The sequence below is a fragment of the Chamaea fasciata genome, unplaced genomic scaffold (assembly GCF_029207755.1).
Source record: "Chamaea fasciata isolate MVZ Bird 193981 ecotype frontalis unplaced genomic scaffold, bChaFas1.0.hap1 SCAF_10, whole genome shotgun sequence".
Lineage (NCBI taxonomy): Eukaryota > Metazoa > Chordata > Aves > Passeriformes > Sylviidae > Chamaea > Chamaea fasciata.
The window spans coordinates 26,890,287-26,910,772 of record NW_027094095.1 but is presented as its reverse complement, the minus strand read 5'-3'; the positions used below and the strand labels follow the sequence as shown (position 1 = coordinate 26,910,772).

At 44.6% G+C, this 20,486-nt stretch overlaps 3 protein-coding genes across 4 annotated transcripts; 2 read left to right on the top strand and 1 right to left on the bottom strand.

Moving 5' to 3' along the window:
* Positions 1 to 852: 852 nt before the first annotated feature.
* Positions 853 to 8,920, bottom strand: BTF3L4 (basic transcription factor 3 like 4). Of its 2 annotated transcripts, none has more exons than XM_066192818.1 (6): positions 8,858 to 8,920; positions 6,534 to 6,597; positions 5,567 to 5,680; positions 3,355 to 3,556; positions 2,106 to 2,165; positions 853 to 1,241 (listed from the first exon to the last, which is right to left on the bottom strand). In XM_066192818.1, exons 2-6 carry the CDS (start codon positions 6,585 to 6,587, stop codon positions 1,195 to 1,197), a joined length of 477 nt encoding a protein of 158 aa, XP_066048915.1. In that variant the 5' UTR covers positions 6,588 to 6,597; positions 8,858 to 8,920; the 3' UTR covers positions 853 to 1,194. The 2 variants fall into 2 exon arrangements, with proteins under 2 accessions (XP_066048915.1, XP_066048914.1); XM_066192817.1 differs by lacking the exon at positions 8,858 to 8,920 and adding an exon at positions 7,693 to 7,776.
* TXNDC12 (thioredoxin domain containing 12) lies at positions 8,323 to 18,072 on the top strand. The gene is made up of 7 exons (XM_066192816.1): positions 8,323 to 8,525; positions 10,538 to 10,598; positions 15,449 to 15,501; positions 15,985 to 16,058; positions 16,610 to 16,679; positions 16,769 to 16,852; positions 17,260 to 18,072. Exons 1-7 carry the CDS (start codon positions 8,432 to 8,434, stop codon positions 17,337 to 17,339), a joined length of 516 nt encoding a protein of 171 aa, XP_066048913.1. The 5' UTR covers positions 8,323 to 8,431; the 3' UTR covers positions 17,340 to 18,072.
* On the top strand, positions 12,154 to 13,780 carry KTI12 (KTI12 chromatin associated homolog). Its single transcript, XM_066192815.1, has one exon. It carries the CDS (start codon positions 12,154 to 12,156, stop codon positions 12,874 to 12,876), a length of 723 nt encoding a protein of 240 aa, XP_066048912.1. The 3' UTR covers positions 12,877 to 13,780.
* Positions 18,073 to 20,486: the final 2,414 nt, after the last annotated feature.

Here is a 20,486-nt window from a genome sequence, read left to right as displayed (position 1 = left end):
CAAAAAAAAAAAAAAAAAAAAAAAAAAAAAATCCCTTTCGAGCTAGTCACTGCACAGACTGCCCAGCAGGAAGCAAGGCAAAGTGTCAACAACTCTTTCCTCCCACCCTAAACATTGCTCACACTGTGCATTTAGTTCCTAGTGCCCTAAGAATGAGAGTGGACCATCAGCTGCTAGTTAATGGCAGTCATGCCAAGAGAACAGCTTGAAGTTATTCAAGCAAAAACCTGTTACTGTGCAAAACTGGTGCACTGGACTGTTACCAACCAGACCTCCAAGCTTAGGAAGTGACCCGACAGCAGAGAACCAAGGTGTTTTTCTTTTGACTGGAAATACTTTAGTAACCAACAGGAGAACATACTGCTGAGCCTACATGGAAGGAGTCAAATATCAGCTTGTATCAAAACTTTAGAGACCAAAAAACCCCCCCACAAACTAAAAAAAAAACAACCAACCAACCAAAGGAAAACAAACAAACAAACAAAAAAAAAACCCCAAAACCCAAAAAAAAAAAAAAAAAAAAAAAAAAAAACCCAAAAAAACCCCAAACCCACCACCACCAAATTGAAAAATAAATTTTGAAAAAGGTTAAAGAAAGCACACTTTGATGAGACCAAGTTTTAAAAAAATTACTATACCAAACAAGCTGCTAAAACAGCTCATCCCCCCTAAAACCTGGGACCAACACAAGGTTGATAACAAATATGCATACACTGAGAAACAACCTGCAAGTACAATAGTTATAGCAAATTAACCCCAAGTTTAAATGGTCTAATGCCTTCAGGTCACAAAATGAGGACAAAACGTTAATCTTAAGTCCCTCTGGGCATTATTTGGTGATAATCAAAGTAACAATGCTGAAGATTCATTTTATTTCTACTTCCAAAGGAAAAGGGTAAATGGTTAAATAGGTGTTCTCCAATTTGTTCTCCACTATATGTACACCCACACACATACACACACCCCTCAAACTGCACTGACATTTCTTTTTGACCAAAAGAGTAGATCCTGGGAGTAAGTGCAAAATGCAAAATCAACTGACAGAAAATGCTGAACAAACAGCATCATAAAAATACAAAATATTTATATTACTGAACTATTAACAGATGATGTTCTCTGTTTCTTTAAAACTTTGGAACCACATAGCTGATTTCTTAAATCTAGTCCATGCCAGCTTCCAGAACTATTAATGTTTTAGTTAGCTTCATTCTTTGATGCTTCATCAAAATTTTCTACGAGATCTGAAAAAGATGAAGATATTTAATACAGTAATGCCTCGTAAGATTACCTTTGTAAGTTTAACGAAAATGCATATAATTACAGGAAAGGTTAAATATTACTTAATTACACTTAGAGAAACCATTTCTTTATGGGCAGATTTCAAAGGGCTTTAGAAAAATATTGTTTGTTTAAACATACACAAAGAACTAGAAATGCAGAAACACTCCAACAGTGAAAATTCTAACATTAAGTGATTAAGATCTGATTTTTCAAAGATACTCTACTAGCTGCAGTTTTGAGCATCAGCATTCTTTAAATGCCTGGCATTCTAGAGAATTTATTTTTTTATGCAAGGTCACAAAGAAACAGACCATTGCCAAGGCATGAGGAATTGAATGTCTAGTCCACACATACACTGTTTTAGCTAACACACCATCCCGAAGGATACAGTGGAATGTGGTTATTGATAAAACAGTTATTCACTGATAAATAAAGAACTTATCATATTTACTTTCAGACACTGACATTAGCCTTTTTCCTTCTGCTACAGAAATAAAAATTCCCCTCCAAACCCTGATAAAAAACCAACCTGGTAACTATGTCAATTATGTCATTTTGCAGTCCTAAACCCCTGTTTGGATATTCAGACACCTGTTCGACCTCACTGAAACTATTTTAACCTAGTTTCACTCAATAATTAAGGCAGCTGCACAAGGTAATCCCTTTTACAAAAGCTGGAATCCCAAGCTGTGTTTTAATGCTGTCCTATATAAGAAGCCTCCCTTAGCAAGTGAGGAGCATAATCACATCTAAAGACACTTATTTAAATTAATGAATCAAAATATATAAATATTGAGTGGACATAAAAGTGTGTGTGTGCCTACCTGGGACATCATCATCTTCTTCATCAATATCTTCAGATTTTGGTGCTTTACTATCCAACACTATAAAAAGAAATTTGGTGCTGAGTTCTCACGATACAGAATCAGGGACACCCACAGAACAAAATAAAAACCATACATATGAAAAAAGCAAGTACTTCCCCAATCCCCAGTAGAGACAAACACACAAATGACCAGGCACTGAGAGGTAACAGCATGATCAAAAGGTGTCCTTGGGGACATTCTGCCAGCAAATCATTAGCAGAACCATTTTCAGATGCTAAGGGGTATTCATAAAGAGTTTGCAAAGATCAAGTGATACAGAGAACCCCAAGCATGACTCAATCTTCTAAGTGAAGTGTTTCAATGCAACAATAATATGGCCCCACCAGTGACCAACATATATGATTTAAATATGCTTGTGATGATCCATCCCTCTAAATTTTAGAAGGTATTTTACACATTGCTAAAGAAGAAAAACAAACCCATTACCTTTCACTTAAAACTCTGAACATGAATGTTGGAGAAATTAAAACTGATTTGAAAGGAACAACTAATTGTTGAAAACATTAGAACAGGTGATGTATATTCCATTCCAAACACAGACAACTGCAGTCAACTTAACGGCCATAACAGTCTAAACTGGAACTACACCTAATCTTCATTTAACTGAAAAATTACAGTAATAGTTATACCACATACACCCCTCCACCCATGCTCCCAAGGTTTTAAAATTAATACAAAATCACAAATCACATGCATAACTGTGATTTGTTTTTTTTTAGTTTTCCATTAAAACTTTGATTTTTAACTAGTTTTTTCAAGTCTTGGTTGAATTCCAAAGCCAATTGTAAAGCAGAAGAACATATTTCTTCTTCTGTAACTGCAATAGAAATATGTTTTGTATAAACAAACAGAGTAGATTACCTGACAAAAAGAACTGGTTGAGTTTTTCCAAATAAAAACCTGAACTTTATTTCCCCTCAGCATTCTGCCATACACACCTGCTATCACAGCATGCCACTTATCTATTTCGTTTAAATCAGGGCCTGCCTATGTAATCTTGAATCAACAAAGATAAAAATAAAGTTCTTTCCCCATCCTCTACTTCCACAACAGTGGCCAATAAATAAAAGCCTACACACACACTACTGACTTTTTAAGTCACATGCTGTTGTTAAATTTGGGTTAAAACTTTAAGTACTTCATATGTTCCTTCAAGTCAGCTGTGAAAGATTCCAAGAAGACCTACCTTGTCTTGGGAATTGTTCAGCTAACTTCCTGAGACTTGTTAAGCTGTCAGCACCAAGCTGGCTTAAGATGCCTGGAAGCATTTCTGTGATCGGTTTAGCCTCTGCATGACCAGTAATTGCAAAAGTGTTGGCAGAGAGGGAAGCTTGAACCTTGGGGTTGTTGAAGTGAATAACTGTTCCATCATCTTTTATCATGTTCACCTGTTTAAATATATTAATAACATTTACCAAAGTGTTGCAGCATCTTGTTATACAAGCATAATAATCAGAATCTAGATTTGAAATACTAGAAATTACAGAACTAGCACTCCTGCTAAAGGATAATATAACCATGATAAAAGCACCTGGAATTAACACCATCTAAATTCAAAACTCCAACAGCAGCACTTTGTACATCAGGTTAAGCCACTGCCTTTCCCAGGTACCTGTGTCACCTACCAGGAAAACATTCCTGCTTCTGCCCAGCTGGCAAAGGCACAGGACTCACACCGGCTTAAGGCAGGGATGCACACACAGCACTGGGGGATCATGTACCCACTCCACTAGAACAGACTTCCAATACCTTCCCAATAATTCCATGAGTGCTCTTAAGACTAAGGACACCACATAGTGATCCTGCTCTCTTCCTCTTCCCCAGCCTTCTGAATCACTGAGAATTCTATTTTACAGCCAGGGGAGTGGCCTGCTTTAGAAAGTTGAAAAGCTTTTCCTTTGGGGCATGGCTAAACTATTATGCGAAAAATAATCCCCATCCAACACAACAGTGGTATTAAACTTACATGAAAAAATTATCAATTTATGTCTTTAAGTTACAGGGAGAAAAGAAGGATTCAGAACTAAAGACAAGATTTAAAATACAGAAACATCTCAATCCTCCCACAGCAGCAGCGTTCCAAATATGTTTTGAACAGGGAATCCAGGTGTGTTGCTTTCCTGCAAAACTAAGCAATGTCCTGTCCTTTGCTCATGGGGAAATGGCAAAGGCTCCAAGCACAGGCATCCTGTTACTTAAAAGCCTCTTTCAAAGTGACACAGATGTGTTACTCATGCTTGACTCAACATCACTCTTCTATCTGCACGAAGCTTACCAAGGTCAACTTGCGTTCACTTGAATAAAACATTCCACAATTATGTCGTTTGCTATCAAGGTAGAAGCATTTTGCATCATCTTCCTACACTGAGATATTTAAAATCCTTAATAACTGTGTTTGAATAAAGATCCTGTGCTCTGTGCAGAAAAAAACCCTGAATGTACACTAAGAAGAACTATGTCTTTCTTTAAGTCATATAGCTCTGCATATTTGTATAAAGCTTAAGGAAACAGACAAACTGTTTCTGTAACAGAGGTCTGAAAACTTACAGGTCTGAAAATCACACTGAATCTGCATTTGCCTTTGGAAGGGAGGAATGCACTTAGTGACTTCTGCATGCACCTTGCAATCCTGCTTAAATTAATTAATCACACATTAAATATTGCACTTCTTTAACCAAGTAGTGCAAGAACTACAGCCACACTGAGCTCATGAGGGAGGAATCTCCTCCTCCTCCCATGTGTGAGGGTCACTCTCTACACTGTTATGGAAAATATGTTTTATTAATACATGTAAATTAGAGGTATTCCAGGAACATCTGAAACCTTCACATTCCTACTTACATTAACACAGAAGCTGCTTCTGTAGAGTCTCTGCAGTGTTATAAAAAACATCTCCTGTAACTACTGCAAACAATTCCAGCAATTTTTGTGCAGTAAAAGGTCCTAATTTTGATAATACAGACTCAAGTTGTTACTCAGGGTGTTTTTAAACCTTCCTTCATCTTCTCTACCACACTTGCTCTAGATGTGCCTGCACAGTCCACGTCCATTTACTGCTCTTCTCTTTAGAGCAGGTAATCAGCTTCACAAAAGAATGAAGAGAAGTTTTGTTTTGCAATGAATGCAAGACACACACACAGAGCACAGCACAGAGCTTACTACCTCCACCACACACTGTCTGACCAGCATAATCTTCATGTTTCCTTCTCCAGGTACGTACACATTCACACCAGAGAGACAATACATCAAACAACTTGACCTCTCAATAACCAGGTCTCTATGGTTTTCCTTGGAAGATAAAACTGTTGTCAAAACCAAAAGTAAACCCCACCGTACCACCACCAAAACAATAGAGAAAATTTAATTTCAAGCAGGAAACACTTATTTTTTCACTATACCTCTTCAATGCCAGCAATGTTATTTACTGCCAGTTTTTTGAGGGAACTCTGAAGTTTTTTGTCATCTGCTGTAGCTGTTCTGTGCACCACCTTCTTCTTTCTGCGAGCTGTTCCCTGGGAAGAATCAAGAGACAACAGTCAGCTCTGCTCAAAATCTCTCAACACTAATAGGAAAAGTCAGGCCACAGTCTGAGCAACATCCTTCAAGTTATGAGACATTTCTGTAGACAGGAATGCTTCTCAACTTATTTGCCTTTACCTACAGCTTTGGCCACCATTCCCAATTTAAAGTTTTTTCAAGTGTAAAAGACCAAAGAAATACCAGACAGCAGCACATTTTTCCTTGCACAAAACCAGACTCCAGAAACACTACTTAATATTAAGCAATACACAATAAAGTCTCCCCAAGATATTTTTTCCGAAACAAAGCACACATAGTGATTTAAATGGTCCCACTTTGGCAACCAAGTCAGTAACACTTTGAGAGTGTTCCACAGACAGCAATTTTGGAATTCCTGCTTTGCAAACTCTTGTGCAATCATCCCTATGACAGAGGATGAGTGCCCACACTGAACAGACGACATGCCCTTTTATTGGTCATATTAACTACCACTAGCTCAGAGGAATGAAACAGCTCAGTGCACAGCCAGTGCCTCAGTGCCTGAAGCAGGCACAAAGATGAAAATCCCCAACAGGGAGACCAGAAAGGCAGAACTGGAACACCCAACAGGTGAGCTTAGCTGGAGCCTTCACAGGTCACAACAAGTCACTGAATTAAAACAATGCTAGCACACTGCAGAGTGCTCATCCAGCAGCTGTGAACTGAAAGAAACTTGCATTTCAGGCAGCTGCACTATAGGCCAGATCACACAAAACCTGCATTGGTCAAGCCTGAGAATAATTATTTTCTTCCCTTTCTCTGAGCTGCAGCCTATGTGTTCAAAAGCATCTCTGGTGGTTTTCTTACCTTTCCTCCTATTCGGACCTGCGCTTGAAGCTTGGCCAGCTTTTCTTGGTTCATAGTGCTACGTCTAAAGAGCAAGAACAAGTTCAACTTAACCATCAAAACAATAACAAAAAAAAGTCACAGTCCATTTTAAGAGTACTCTTACAATTGCAGTGGGTTTTTCAAACTTCTAGAACATCACCCAAACAAACACACATAAACAGAGCTTTAAAGCCACACCACCTAAGCAATCCACAGTGGTCCTGCAGTAGGAAGAACCTGCATTTAGCTGAAGTGTCTGTGCCACAATGAGGCAACTGGACAGGACATTTCATTCTGCATCAGGCCGAGGTACTCATTTCCAGGATGCCAGTTTACTGCTGGAAGTATTTAACTGAATTACTGACTCCAACCAGACCCCAACCAGCACATACACAACTGGGTCTAGGAACACACCCCGATCTCTACGAGGGCCCAGGGACAGATTCATCACTAAACTGCCTAGAATAGCATTCATTAAATGAATCTATGATACTTATGACTAATAAGCGAGATCCAAACTCTGTGAAGTTCGCGTATAGACAGATTTGCTACATGAACTTCTGCACCTCTTCATCCAATACAGTGACTGGGAAGTTAGTCCAGTGCTTCTCCCACGGGTTAGGTAGGACCTTTAAATGCTGAAAGCCCTGAAAATCCATAATGGGTGAAAGAAACGCCTCAAGCCTTCCAGCAAAAGCAATGCGTTTCGCTGCTCTGCCCCAGCGAGTCACCAGTGATCCCGGAATGACGGGGAAGTCTCCGCTTTGTGCCGGGAACGACCGGGGGAAGAGCGGCAGCGAGGCGGGGACCGGCGCACGGAGGGACCCCGCGGGGCGGCGGAGAAGGGGCCCAGGGCGGCTCGCTGGGCAGCCCCAGAGCACGGGGAGCGGGAGGAAAACACGGCTCATCCCTCAAGGCCCGTGTAACCGCGGTCCCACGGGAGAGCCGCGGCCCCGCCACCCAGGGCAGCCCCCGCACAAGGGGGTCGCTCGCTCGGCCTCTCCTCGGAGAACGGCCCAGCACGGCCCAAGGGAATAGGATCAAGCTACCGCGGCGCCCCGCCCGCCTCAGGCCGGCGGGGATGCGGCGGTACCAGGACACGGAGACACCGGGAGACGGGAACTGCGGGCCCCCTCACCTGAGCGCGGCGGAGCCCCCGCTGCCAACACGCGGCGAGAACAAGATGGCGGCCGAGGAAGGAAAGAGAGGCGCACAGAGAAAGGAAGCGCCACACCACGTGACGGCGCCAACCCGCCGGGCGATTGGCACACCCGCCCACTCATTAACATAGAGGCGGGGCGCGCAAGGACTCCTGGGAGTTGTAGTCTCCAGGGGGCAGCACTCACCGGGGCCCCAGGGCAGGGAGGGGTGTCCTGTGACCCAAACCCGAGACGCGGCGCTTCCAAACGCGTCACCACCCGCTCTGTTCCCCTCAGTGAACCCTCCCTCACACGCTGCGCCCGCGTTTTGCCTTCCAGACAGCTGGGCAACTCCGGGGAGCAGCGTGACAAAAGAGTTTACTTGGGAAGGAGAAAATAAATCCGGAACCACCCCCCTCCCACCGCTGCCGGCTCCCGCCGGGATAACGCTGGGGTTTGCCCATGGGGAGTAACCAGGGCTCTGGGGCCCCGGTGCGATGACCCCTGCGCCGGGGGTCGCGGCTCCCTGTAAGGAGACGAGCTCATCCCGAGCCCCCCGCACCGCTCCTGCCGGCACCCCCGGGCCGAGCCGTGAGGGCGGCGCACCGCCCACATCCGCCACACATCACTTCCTGGGCTTTAAAAAACGGGAAAAGAAAAAAATCCAGCTAAGCGGGTCCCGTCCTGACCGGAGGTCCGGGACCGTACCCGGGTGCCACCGCTGCCCGCGCCCACACCATGAAGGTTCAGCCCGCGGCAGCCTCCGTCCTCTGCCTGTGCCTGCTGCTGGCGGCCTGCGCTGCCTCCGCCGCCGCGGGAGGGCTCGGAAAGGGTCAGACAAACGCTTTCTTCGGGCTTTCCCCAACTTCTGTCCCTACTCGGGGCGGGTCCGGTCCCCTCAGCCCGCGGGGGCCGCCGGGCGGGGGCAGAGAGCGCAGCTTCGGGGTGTGGAGGTGCGGGGGGCTTTGCGGGGTCTCCGCCGCCGCGGCTGGGTTCTGGCTGGAGCCCTTCTGAGGGGCGCCGCGGAGCCCTGGGCGAGCCGCCCCTCGGTGCCCCCGTCCCGAGTGCCCCGTGCCTGCCCAGCCTCCGCCGGGCTCCTGGCAGGCGATGAATGGCCCTTCCCTCCGCCCTCGGCTTCCCTTGCCCTTCGTGACCGCTCCTCACCCCGCTCTTGGCTTGCCCAGGCTCTTTGTCTAATCGCCGTGTCTAATGGCCCGGTTCACCCGGGGCCTGAGCTTCACCCCAGGTGGTGGCTGTGCCGTAGCGGTAAATCTCCTCCTCAAGGCTGGTTGTAACCAATTTGATCAATGACAGCAAAGCTGTGGTGTGGATCCCAGCCAGACATTCACCCTTTAATTCCCCAGATGACTTTCATTCAAAAGATGCATTCTGTAATGTGTTGGGCGATGCTTTTAAAAACACACCGAAGCTCACCACAAAGCGGGGTTTGTTTTAAATATAGAAAAGCTTTTGAAAAGTGTTTCCCAGCTAGAACAATAGAAGGTTTTCCCTGTTGTAACATATTGGCCTTTGACTGAAATAGCTGGCGTGTCAATGTTCTGGGTAAATGTGACTTGTGCTGATCCAGCCGGGTTTTGCTCTGGGATGTTGGACTCGTACAAACGTAGCCCTGTGTCCTCAGCAGCTGCCGTGTGGGTGGGAGGAACAGGGACGAGGCATCCCCACCCTGCTGCGAGCTCATCTGTTTGATGTGTTGCATCACTTATGTTCGTATCAGTTGCTCATATCAGCAGAGAGGATCAGGTAACACAAACACTGTGACACTGTCCTCACCTCCCGGATGCTGAACTGAGGTCTCTCGAGGACTTGCTGATGCTCTTTCAGGCTTTCTCCAGCTTCTTTGCCGTAGCTGTCGACTGGAGACAATGTCCACTTTCCCCTGTGTCGGCACTGGGCAGTCTGTGGCTCCTGATCTCTGTGTAGCTCCCAAAATCTGCTCCCCTCAGCACCTTGGGCATGGCGGGTTCCTGACGACTCCGAGCCCTTAGGGATGGGAAGGGGCAAGCCGAGGCTCATGTGTGGCCACCCAGAGCAATAATTGTTAATTACTTGAACCAAGACCTCTGAGGAGGTGTTCCAAGCGAGTTCCTCTCTGTACAGCTCCTGGATCTCCTTCATCTAAGCTCTCCAGGTGGCTTTTGGCCATGTGCTGTGTTGGCTGCTTAACAAACCCAACCCTGGCACTCGGTGCTTTGCAGCTGTTAAACATACACTGACTCATTCTTAAATCAATTGATATAACAAGGCTTGTTATCTGGATGCCAGATAAAAGAGTTCCTGCTTCGTTCAGTCACTGTAACACTCAGAAATCTGTGTAATGGTGTTCTTACTCTTCCCTGATATTATCATCGGCAGGAGTACTTAGCATAATAGTAGCTTTAGAGCAATTAATGATCGTATGTTGGCCTAGAAATTTTTAAGTTTCAGTTTAGTTCACCTTCAATGGAATTTAGGAAGCCAAATGCTGACACGTTTAATTTGTCATTCATCAGATAATAAATGTTCACAGATTGAAAAAGAACGGAGAATAATCAGAAGGCCCTTCAATTTTAATATCTGTTTGGGGGATTTTAGTGTCATTTACATACATATATAGAAATATTCATGAGCATGGTATGTTCTTGTTAATTAATTTCAATGGGATTCCTCATACGACTGTGTGGGCTGTAAGTATTTGCAGAAGTCTTTCCAGAAGTGGGGCTATAGTTGGCTTTAAAAAAAGAATATAAAACCAGTTGAAAATACTCTCGAGGGCTGGGCTGTTTTCCTCTGTTAGCTGGCATGTTAAATTATGCAGCATTCATAAACCCTTCTCTCTGGCAGGTTTTGGAGATCATATTCATTGGAGAACACTAGAAGATGGGAAGAAAGAGGCAGCAGCCAGGTATGTTTGTTAGTTTTTTAAATACAGAAATATGTCTTTAGAAGCATTCACAAAGGTTCTATTTCAGCCCTAAATTTAACCACAGAAAAGAGTCTCTATTAACAAAAATGAGGGTGGTTTAGGAGACTCTTCATATCCCTCTAGCTTATTGGAGAGAAAATACAGACTTCTGTTAGCTTTGCTAAGGCACCAACTAGGTTTCATCACTGCAGTCTAATTAAATGATTGAAGCCCTAGCATGTCTTTGAAACAAGAAAATTATTATTTATCACAGTAAAGAAAGATAAGGTTCTCAAACACACAAATGCAAGTGTAACTGGGGCTCAATGCCCTTAAACTCAGCAGTGCTAAGAGCTTCCCTAAAATTCCCTGTGCCTGTATAGATGAGGCCTCAGCATGAGGTATTTTGTTTCCCTCTGCAGCAAAAATCTGGAAGTTTAAAACTGTATTGAACTGACAGAACCTGGTTTGGGCTAAGCTTAAATTCTAAAAAGAACACTATCTATGAAAAATGACATCTTGTCTGTTTTTTTCCTCATAGTTTCTTCTGTTTCTTGTGGAAGTGCAAGAAGGAGAATGGCATGCTTATAAATTCTCCTTGTATTTTAACTTTATAACCTAGATCTGACAATGCTGACATGAGCAGAAATTGCTCATGCCTTCCAGGTTTGCTGTTTAATTTAGCTCTGCTCTCAAACTGATCCATCTGGCAAGTTGTACACTCCAGTGCAGACGTTGAATTAACCCAGATGGTACACTTCAGAAGTCTTACAAGCTTTTATAACTCGCTACTTTAGCATTTCAGGGGGAAAAAAAAAAAAGTAGATGATTTCAGTATTTTGAGTTATAATTGTAGCATTGCTTTGCAATGCAGCAGAGGAAGCTTTGAAATGAGACAGAGAGGCTGGGAAGGATGGCAAGGTCTGAGCTCTCAGGTTTGGGCAGGATTAGTGTTCCTGCTCAAAAAGACCCTGCAGCGAGGGATGGGATGGGTGTGAACCACACTCTCTCATTGCTGATGCACAGATCTGCTCGCTGATTTGAGTGCAGGGGTGAGGAACTCGGCAGCATTTGAGTGTTATTGAATTGAAGGATTGGGAGAAGCTACTAGTGGCAAAGAAAACATAAACCTAAAAAGTAGTTGGTTTTTTTTTAAGTCTGACCATAAATCAGGAGATGAAAAATGACACAAAATTTTCTGGGATGCATCAAGTGAGGTGCACCAGAGCCGTCGGTCTAGGAAGTTTCAAATCTTCTATTTCAATTTTGCAAACCGCAGAATGTCGTGGGATGCTGGGGACTTCTCGGTTTTAGGTTCCCAGCGGGCGAGGGCGCGGTCCCTTCGTTCCAGCCGCTGCTGCGCTGGCGTTTTTCAGCGGGGCGCCTCGCAGGGCGGTGTGGCGGGGCCGGCGCCGTGCTGGGGCGCGGCTATTCCCGGCGCCGGGGGCCGCGCGGGGCCTGTCCCGGCGCTCCGCGGGGCCGGCGCCGGCTCTGGGCGTGCGTGCCCGGCGGAAGCAGTCGCTCCACCTCCGGGTCGGCCGTCGCTGCCGAGGCGATGCCGCTGGTGGTGCTGTGCGGGCGGCCGGGCAGCGGCAAGAGCCGGCGGGCGGCCGAGCTGCGGGAGGCGCTGGGCGGCCCCGAGCGGCCGGCGCACGTCGTCACCGAGGCGGAGGGCGGCCGGGCGGCGCTGCGGGCCGAGGTGGAGCGGCGGCTGAGCCGGCGGGACGTGGTGATCGTGGACGCGGGCAACGAGCTGCGGAGCATCCGCTACGAGCTGTACTGCGCGGCTCGGCAGGCGGGCACGCCGCGCTGCCTCCTGCACTGCGCCGGCGGCGGGGGCGGCCCCGACGAGCCGCCCTTCGAGGAGCCCGACCCGAGCTGCCGCTGGGACCGGCCGCTGTTCGCGGTGAGCGGGGAGGAGCCGCTGCCGCTGGGCGCCATCCGCGCCGCGCTGTTCGAGAGCGCCCCGCCGCCGCCGCACCGCGCCACCCGCGCCCAGCCGCTGCAGTCGTGCGGCTTCCTGCACCAGCTGGACCGCGTCACCCAGGACGTGCTGGCCGCCGTGCTGGCCGCGCAGAGGAGCGGGGCGCAGCCCGGGGAGACCATCCGCGTCCCCGGCGTGGCCGAGGGGCTGGTGCTGAGCCGGCCCGTGAGCGTGGCCGAGCTGAGCCGGCTGCGGAGGCAGTTCATCAGCTACACCAAGATGCAGCCCAGCGATGAAAACCTGCCCCAGCTGGCCAGCATGTTCCTGCAGTACCTGAGCCGCAGCATCCAGTGAAGGGTCACCTCTGCCACCCAGCAGTGGCGGTGGTCCGGCCCCGAAGAGCTCGAAGCGGGCAGAATGTGCCTTCAAGCACGGAGCCTGCAGAGCCTGGCTCCCACCTGTCGGGGATCGGATCTCTTGCCAGCGGCAGCAGCTCTGAGAAGTTGGGCGCCGTGTCCCTGCAGCAGCCGAGGCAGCTGCATCGCTGGGGTGTCTCTAGGGAAGCATTTCCTCACCCCTGCGTTCTCCCCACTGGCATCTTGCAAAAAGGGGAGCTACTGGTGCATCCCCTATCAAGTGAAGTCTCCTGTGGAGACACAAACCCCAGCGATCAAATAGTGTGACATGAAAATGCAAAAGGTGATGACTGTAGGGAAAATTTTTCTCTCCACATTGGCATGTGTTTGCCTGGAATAAGAAGATTGTTTTTCCAGAGCTGCCTCCAGATAATGTCAGACAGCAGAAGAGACTTCAGGTCCAGAACTGAAACAGGCTGTATTTTTAGGATGTGACTGTTTAAAAAAATCTGACTGAGCCCAAGAGAGATTTTCAACTCTACACTGCAAAAGGGTGCTGGCTTAACAAACTCAAACTTCTCTGTTTCAGGTCTAATAATAAAATGTGTGCCTTAAATGGAGTAAAGTCTTACTTTACCTGCAGGACTAACTTGGGCATGTCTTTTTTCTTCAAGATCATCATACACCCTTAAAAACACAAGTTGCTTAAGAATGAGTGCTGTCATAGAAGAAATGAGCTAAAATGATAGTGTCTGTTCTGTGTGAAACTCATAAGTCTGTATTGGCTGTGATGGGTAGCCAAGTTTCCAATAATTTTGGGTACAGCTTATATAAACTTCTTACTTTCTGGTGGATGCTTCATTCTTCATTCTAATAAATGGTGGATTTTGGTTTTAATTTTACGTGTAGTGTAGTGCTCACTGTGACGAAATGACGAAGTGGGGCAGGATGGGTTACTTCAGTTACAGTGTCTGTCTGACACACCAGCTGCTCAGGGGCTTTTTGCACTGCAGAACTGAGAAATTACTACAAAAATGCTTTTAGGTAAACAAGTTTATCTTACCAGTCAAAGCAAAGGGAACAAAGCTGAGAGAACACATAAATTATCTCAAACCTCTATGAGTTCTCACTGGCTGAGAGAGAGTTGGTGTTTCAAGGATGTGAGCCCTTTCATTTAAAATCTGGTTTAAAAATTTCTCTTTAAAAAGTGTGTGGCAGCACTGACCACCAGATGATTGAACTCTCTCAACATGAATCACTGATCCTTGATGATAAGAACATCTTAAAACCAGTCTTAAATCAGCCTCTCCTGAAGAAAGAAGCAAAATAATTTTGGACTCTGTGTAGAAACAACGAAAAGAAGTGGTTTTTCATCATCAGGGAGAGAGCACTGATGCAATGCAAGCTTTACTAGGGAAATGCGTCTTCTTGCTCCTTACTGCAAACAGATATAAAGTTGATGACATACTGGTTAATTATAGATGGCAGATTTGTGTTTTAACAATTTTAAATGTTAATGGCTTGCTTTCCACCCTTTCCTCATTTTAAAGTTCATTACTAAACACTGCTGAGTAGAGATTTCCTGTCTACTTACAGCTAAAGAAAAACTCATACATCAGTTCTGCTAGTAATTAATGTTGTTGTGTGCAAAGGTGTTAATAAGTCATGTGTATGGAAATTTGACTTTATTTTTACCCCCTAATATGGTAAGTTTACAGTCAGAGTAAGAGTTTACAGAGTATGCAGAGTTTACAGTCAGAGGAAGCTTACATTTTGCTTTGCTTGGCGTCTCCTGAAAGAAGTATCCATGTAGGATGTTTTCTCCAGATTCTTTCCTCTTCTTCACCCAGATTTAGGCTGTTCTTAGTGTTCTGGAAGCCATATCGTTATTATATGGAAACTTAGCTTCTGGGTAGCATAGCTAATAAAGGTAAAATGAATTATTTGGAAAGAGTGAAGTCAAAAATAACTTTGGTCCTTTCGTGTTGCACTTAATTTAGGCTGCAGTTTCTCACAGACCCCCTCTGCTTCTTAGCCCTGGTACTGGACACATCCATCACAATTAGTTTTAGCATATAAATGTGTAGGAAGCCATGCAGACAGCCAAGGGGTTTGCTGGGTTATTGGGTTTGCTGGTTGCTCAGTGGAGGGCCTTAGTCACAGGAGGTGGCTGAGACACGTGGGCTATAATGGGGAGAGATTGTCACCCACTGGATTGCCTTAAGCAGCCATGAAAATCCATCCTGAGATGTCTCAAGCAGCTGCTGTCATTAACCATTTCCAGTAATCCAGGAAAAAAAAGCATGATCAGTTGTGTATCTGAGAAATCTAAACTAATAAGAGAAAGTCTCTTCCTCACACAAGCAGTTATTGGCTGGCAGCTGTAATAAATTATTATATTACACGTTTTAAGATTGGGAAAACCTTTTGCAGGACAATCTTAGAGCACCACATAATCTCTTTACATCTGACTTTTTTTCCCATTACATTTAGCCTTTGAGGAAGGCTTGACTGTTACACTGTACATGTAATAGAATTTCTTTGACAATTTTCTTTCTTCTTTTTGTTAGTGGTTTGCCTCTTATGGTTATCATCCACAAGTCCTGGTGTGGAGCTTGCAAAGGTAAGAGCACTGAATACTAGAGCTTGCTGAGATTTCTAATGAACCGTTGTTTAGATATCATGTAGCCATGAGAAATACAAACTTTGCATCCCAAATGTAACTAATGGTATTTGTGTTTCATTGAGGGTGGCAGAATATGGCAGTGCCATAGCAAACAAGCAAGCTGGGTGCATGGCTAAGCCTTAAAGGAAGGTATTTAAGTGGGAGTGGTATTTTACAGCAGGATTTCTGCTTCTGCTGCACTGGATCAAATATAACCACCTATGTTTGTTGGGCAGGCTTCAGCCCATGGCTGCCAAGCAAGAATTGCTTCAGGTACCTCCTGTCCTGAGCCTGGTTGGACACATATATTCCATTTACTCACTGCTTATTGGAAAGTGCCACCTCTCCAGAGGGATGAAATGGGGATTTTGATACTGACCTGGAAATCTGAAATATTTTCCACTGTTTTTACATACCTCTTATTTTTATTTTTTTCTTTAGCTTTAAAGCCAAAGTTTGCTGAATCCAAGGAGATCTCTGAACTGGCCCATAATTTTGTTATGGTCAACCTTGAGGTAGGCTGCCTTCTGCTCTGTATCCGTGCTCTGCCTGGTAATGAAGCATTTGGAATCTGACTCAACTGGTTGTATCCTGTTTTCTGTACATCCTAAATCCTGCACTCTTGAATAGGCATTCAGGATTGATTGATAGAGCTCATTGTTTTAAAAAGACTTTTTTTTCCGGTCTGGTTGTTTTAATTGTGTTTACAAACCTGGCTCTCTGCCATTGTCTCTTTAACAGTTTGTACCTTGTGTGAATCAGTTTCCACAAGAAAGGAATTTATGTTCATTCTCTCAGTACCTGTCAAGCATTCTTACACCAGAGTAGGGTGGGTAATACAAATTGACAGACCAGAAAAAATGATACTATTTTCACAAATGATACTTATGTAAGTAAAACCAGCTTTCTTTCCTTTGAGGATACTGCAGTTACTTAACATCTCTTCAATATGTAAATTGCTCAGGGTAGAAGGAATGTGAAGGCAATAACTTATTTCTGTAAAAGGCACCATGTTTTGTTAGATGTCCTGCTAATATCTTTCCTCTCTCCTGCCTTGCTGTGGTAGGATGATGAAGAGCCAAAGGATGAAGCCTTTAGTCCTGATGGAGGTTACATTCCCAGAATCCTTTTCATGGGTAAGGCATCCACAGATGTTGTATCCTTTCACAGCACTGGGTTCTTACTGTTTCCATCTAAATTTCCTGTTGGATTTCTTATTTCACAGACCCCAGTGGAAAAGTCCATCCAGAAATCATAAATGAGAGAGGAAACCCCAGCTACAAGTATTTCTATACCAATGCTGATCAAGGTATGTGCCAAGTCGTTTGAAGTGCATTTTAAGTGAGGTGAAGCTTTGGGAGTGGTGAGAAATGACGTTACTTTAAAGTATAACTGGGAGTGCTTAGATACAGTGTGAGTGAGTGATTCTTTAATGCCTCCAAAACCATATTAAGAATCATGATTCACCTTAATACCTACTAAAAGTCTGTAGGACCTAATTTTGTCTCCAATTCTGGCATGGGAAATCATGGAATTTGCGTGATCCAGCCACACATAGTTGGGAAAAGGGTGCAGGACTGGGTGTTTTTCTAACAGATTAATCTAGATAGATGTACATTTTATAACTGTGTCGTTTTAAAACACCTTCATTACCAGTTCACCTTGATGTTTTCACCCAGAGATTAATAATTGGTATCTCTCTGTGTAATCTTTCAGTTGTCCAAGGGATGAAGGAGGCCCAGGAGAAGCTGACAGGTGATGCTTTCAAACAAAAGCACCTGGGAGATGAACTATAATGAACACACTGAATGACACGTTTTCATCACTTCAAAACTAAGAGGAAATGATTAAACAGACGAAGAATGTAGATGCACTGAAGGGACGTAATTCCCCTGTCAACAATGTTAGGTTAAACCCTGTTTGGAGTTCACACACACACACACAACAGTGTTTTCTCTGCCTGGCAGTTTTGCACTGTGGTGGTTCTTTGCAACTGGGTAATGTGCAAACACATCTCTGTAATATTTGGTGTTAAAAGGGAAGTGTGTAGGGAAAACACCATTTGAGAACAATGTGATGGGAAAAACTAGAAGTAGCCATCATTTTGACGCTAATCAGGGTTGAATCTCTCTTTTCTCACTGGTATTATGTGATCCCATAGTTTTTACTGGGCATTCCCATCACAGGGGCATGTTCCTGGGCCAGTTGTTTTCTAGATATCCAAAACCATGAATTCTGCCACTACACCAAGAATACATTTCATGAATGTCCAAGTAGCATGTGAATTATCAGCTCTGCAAATGTATTTTTGTGTAAAACTTGTGTGATTCATCTTTATTTGCCTTTGGGCAGAAATTTAACTTTCTCCTTCTACACTCACCTTTTGATTGTTCCATCAAGTGAGGGTGGGTTATGTTGAAGCTTTACGGGGTTTCCCCTTTTATTTGAATGTTTTTGGCGAATGCCTTGCCATCACATTGTACTGTATTTTTGTACCAGGGTGAAAATATTAAACCTTTTTAAACGTAAGCCTGCAGAGAGTGTTTTGTGGTGAAGAGTATAGTTTTACATTCTTAAACATGGGGGGGATCTGTTTTTGTTTGTGTTGCAGTGGTTGTTAATGTTGACTGTCACAACTAAAGGTTTCTCCTTTTTATAATTAAAATACATAATTTGTTTTCCCATACAATTGCAATTAAGCTGTTCTTACGCTACCCACACTGTTGCAGGCAATGTGTTTATTTACTGAACTGAAGAGAAGAGTAGAGGGGAGTAAAATCACCCCTCTTGACCTGCTGGGGACACTTTTTCTAATGCAGCCCAGCATGCTGTGGGCTTCTTTGTCACATGGGTGCATTGCTGGCTCACAGTCGGCTTGTTCTGCTCCTGGATTCCCATATTCTCCTGTGCAGCAAAACAGATTTCCAGACTCTACTGATGCACAGGTTGTTCCTCCCCAGTTGAGGGACTTTGGATTTCCTTTTCTTGAACCTCCTGACAGCCCTCTCTGCCTGTTTCTCCAGCCTGCTGAGGTCCTAAGTGGCAGCACAACCACTGTTACCTGGATTTCAGCTCCTCTCCCCTGCTTTGTATCATCTGCCAGTTTGCTCAGAGTTAGGTGCTAAAAAGTACCAACCAACGGTACTCCACTAATGGTGAGCCCCCTTCAATCCAGCTGTTCTGCCAGTTTTCCATGCATTTCCCTGCCCATTTATTTAGGTTGTGCTTCATCAGTTTGTCTATGGGGATGCTTTGGGAGACAGTGTTGAAAGCCACAGTAAAGCCAAAATAAACACCACCTACTGCTCTCCCCTCAGCCAGCAGATAAGTCATCTGAAGCAAAAATTCCTGTCCTAAAGACACTTGCCATAACTTCCCATGACAAACATGGAGATCATTTCCTACAGGTACTTTTTGAAGAGCAGTCTGAGAACATCAGGTGGGGAAAATTGTTTATAGAATAAACCAAACTTGTCTACTGAGTCCGTTTTTACTGTTCAGCAGCCTAAGGAATTTTAGGCAACAAAAGTCAACTAGGTACTAAAAAACAAGGACTTGGTGAAATTAATGGGATTATTGCACATTGCAATTACCCTGCTCAGCTGCTAATAGTTACTCTACAGGCTTACACTCTCTGCTTCTCTTGCAAATTGTCTAATAAATTAACAATGGAATTGAACTCAGCAGCAACTCTCAAGTCATATCAGCCTCAAACTAAATCTGTATAAGCCTTAAAAAAGGACTTGTGTTGTGCAAAATATTCCTTTTTTCCCCAGCTCTACCAGTTGATCAAATTAAAAAAGTTCCTTCTGATGTTCATTTTATTTAGAGCTTTAGTTTGACATGACTAAAAAATCATTGCTATGGCTTTTTTACTTGCCACCAGGGGGAGGACTCTGCGTGTTCATCTGGGAGAGGATTCAACAAAACATAATTAAAAAACAATCTCTGAGGCAAATTAGCAGGGTGCACCTCTGTGGGTTTCCACGCACGGTTTTGCAGCGGCTCTGCCCCGCTCTTCTCTCTGCAGTGAAGCTGCAGCCTGTGGGATGTACATCAAGTGTCCCTTTCTTTGCAAAATGCTCTGATGCCTGAAACAATGTGGGCTCAGAGTAATTTTTAGAAAGTTCTTCATCTGCAGATATCTCCCTTCAGTGACAGGTATGGGCAATGTGCTTCATCCTTTACATTTAAGACCACTCTGATTCAAAATTACTCTCCTTCATGTCTTCTCTCACTCATCTCCTCTCCTTAGCACTTCATGCCTTCCAGACTTAGTACTTTGGAAGGAAAAAAATATTTCATGATCTTTTTTCCTTCGTTCTTCAGCTGCCTCCTTTCTCAGTAATCCCTTCTACCCTCTGTATGTTCAGACACGATGAGTTGGTACAGCTTCCCCACCCTCTCTTCCATTTGCTCTTTTCTAGACCATGCTTTTGTCCTCTGTAGCAGAATGGAGCTTGGCACTTGCTGGCCTGCTTGGTGTCTAACTGGGGTCTCAGCAGAATATAATTTATGTGCTGTCACAGCTTGATTTCTAGGGATAACTGGTTAGCTTGTGTAAAAGCTGTTTCACGTCTCTGGATTACAGGCTGAACCTACTTTTGATCTGTCACTGAAGTATTTTTCTCTTTCCTACCTGTTAGTTTTATACGTGGCTATCTCCTACTGCAGAGTCTTTACATCCCTCTTTATAATCTTGATAAAGTGGTACAGATGGTTGGCACTTTATTTTGTGCAGAGGGATCCAGCCAGCAGTTGATTTTTGTGTGTTGTGTGACTTTATGCTCACAGGCAAGTCCCTAGGGCTCAGAGAAGCTGCTGGCAGGTCAGTGTTTCCTGTGGCTGTGTTTGAAGTTAATGTTAACTGCAGCACTGCTCAGTAACCAGGGCCTCAGACTGGTTTGCCCCCATCAGCTTTGTTTCGTGTGCTGCCCATCGGT

Bases quoted from the DNA above. Each gene is read 5' to 3' on its own strand.
- BTF3L4 (XM_066192818.1), bottom strand. From the start codon at position 6,587: ATGAACCAAGAAAAGCTGGCCAAGCTTCAAGCGCAGGTCCGAATAGGA. The intron at 5,681-6,533 runs GTAAGAAAACCA...GATTCTTCCCAG, and splicing joins AGGTCCGAATAGGAGGAAAG to GGAACAGCTCGCAGAAAGAA. The intron at 2,166-3,354 runs GTAGGTCTTCTT...TTCTTTTTATAG, and splicing joins TGAACAATTCCCAAGACAAG to TGTTGGATAGTAAAGCACCA.
- TXNDC12 (XM_066192816.1), top strand. From the start codon at position 8,432: ATGAAGGTTCAGCCCGCGGCAGCCTCCGTCCTCTGCCTGTGCCTGCTG. The intron at 16,680-16,768 runs GTAAGGCATCCA...CTTATTTCACAG, and splicing joins TCCCAGAATCCTTTTCATGG to ACCCCAGTGGAAAAGTCCAT. The intron at 16,853-17,259 runs GTATGTGCCAAG...GTAATCTTTCAG, and splicing joins CTATACCAATGCTGATCAAG to TTGTCCAAGGGATGAAGGAG.
- KTI12 (XM_066192815.1), top strand. From the start codon at position 12,154: ATGCCGCTGGTGGTGCTGTGCGGGCGGCCGGGCAGCGGCAAGAGCCGG.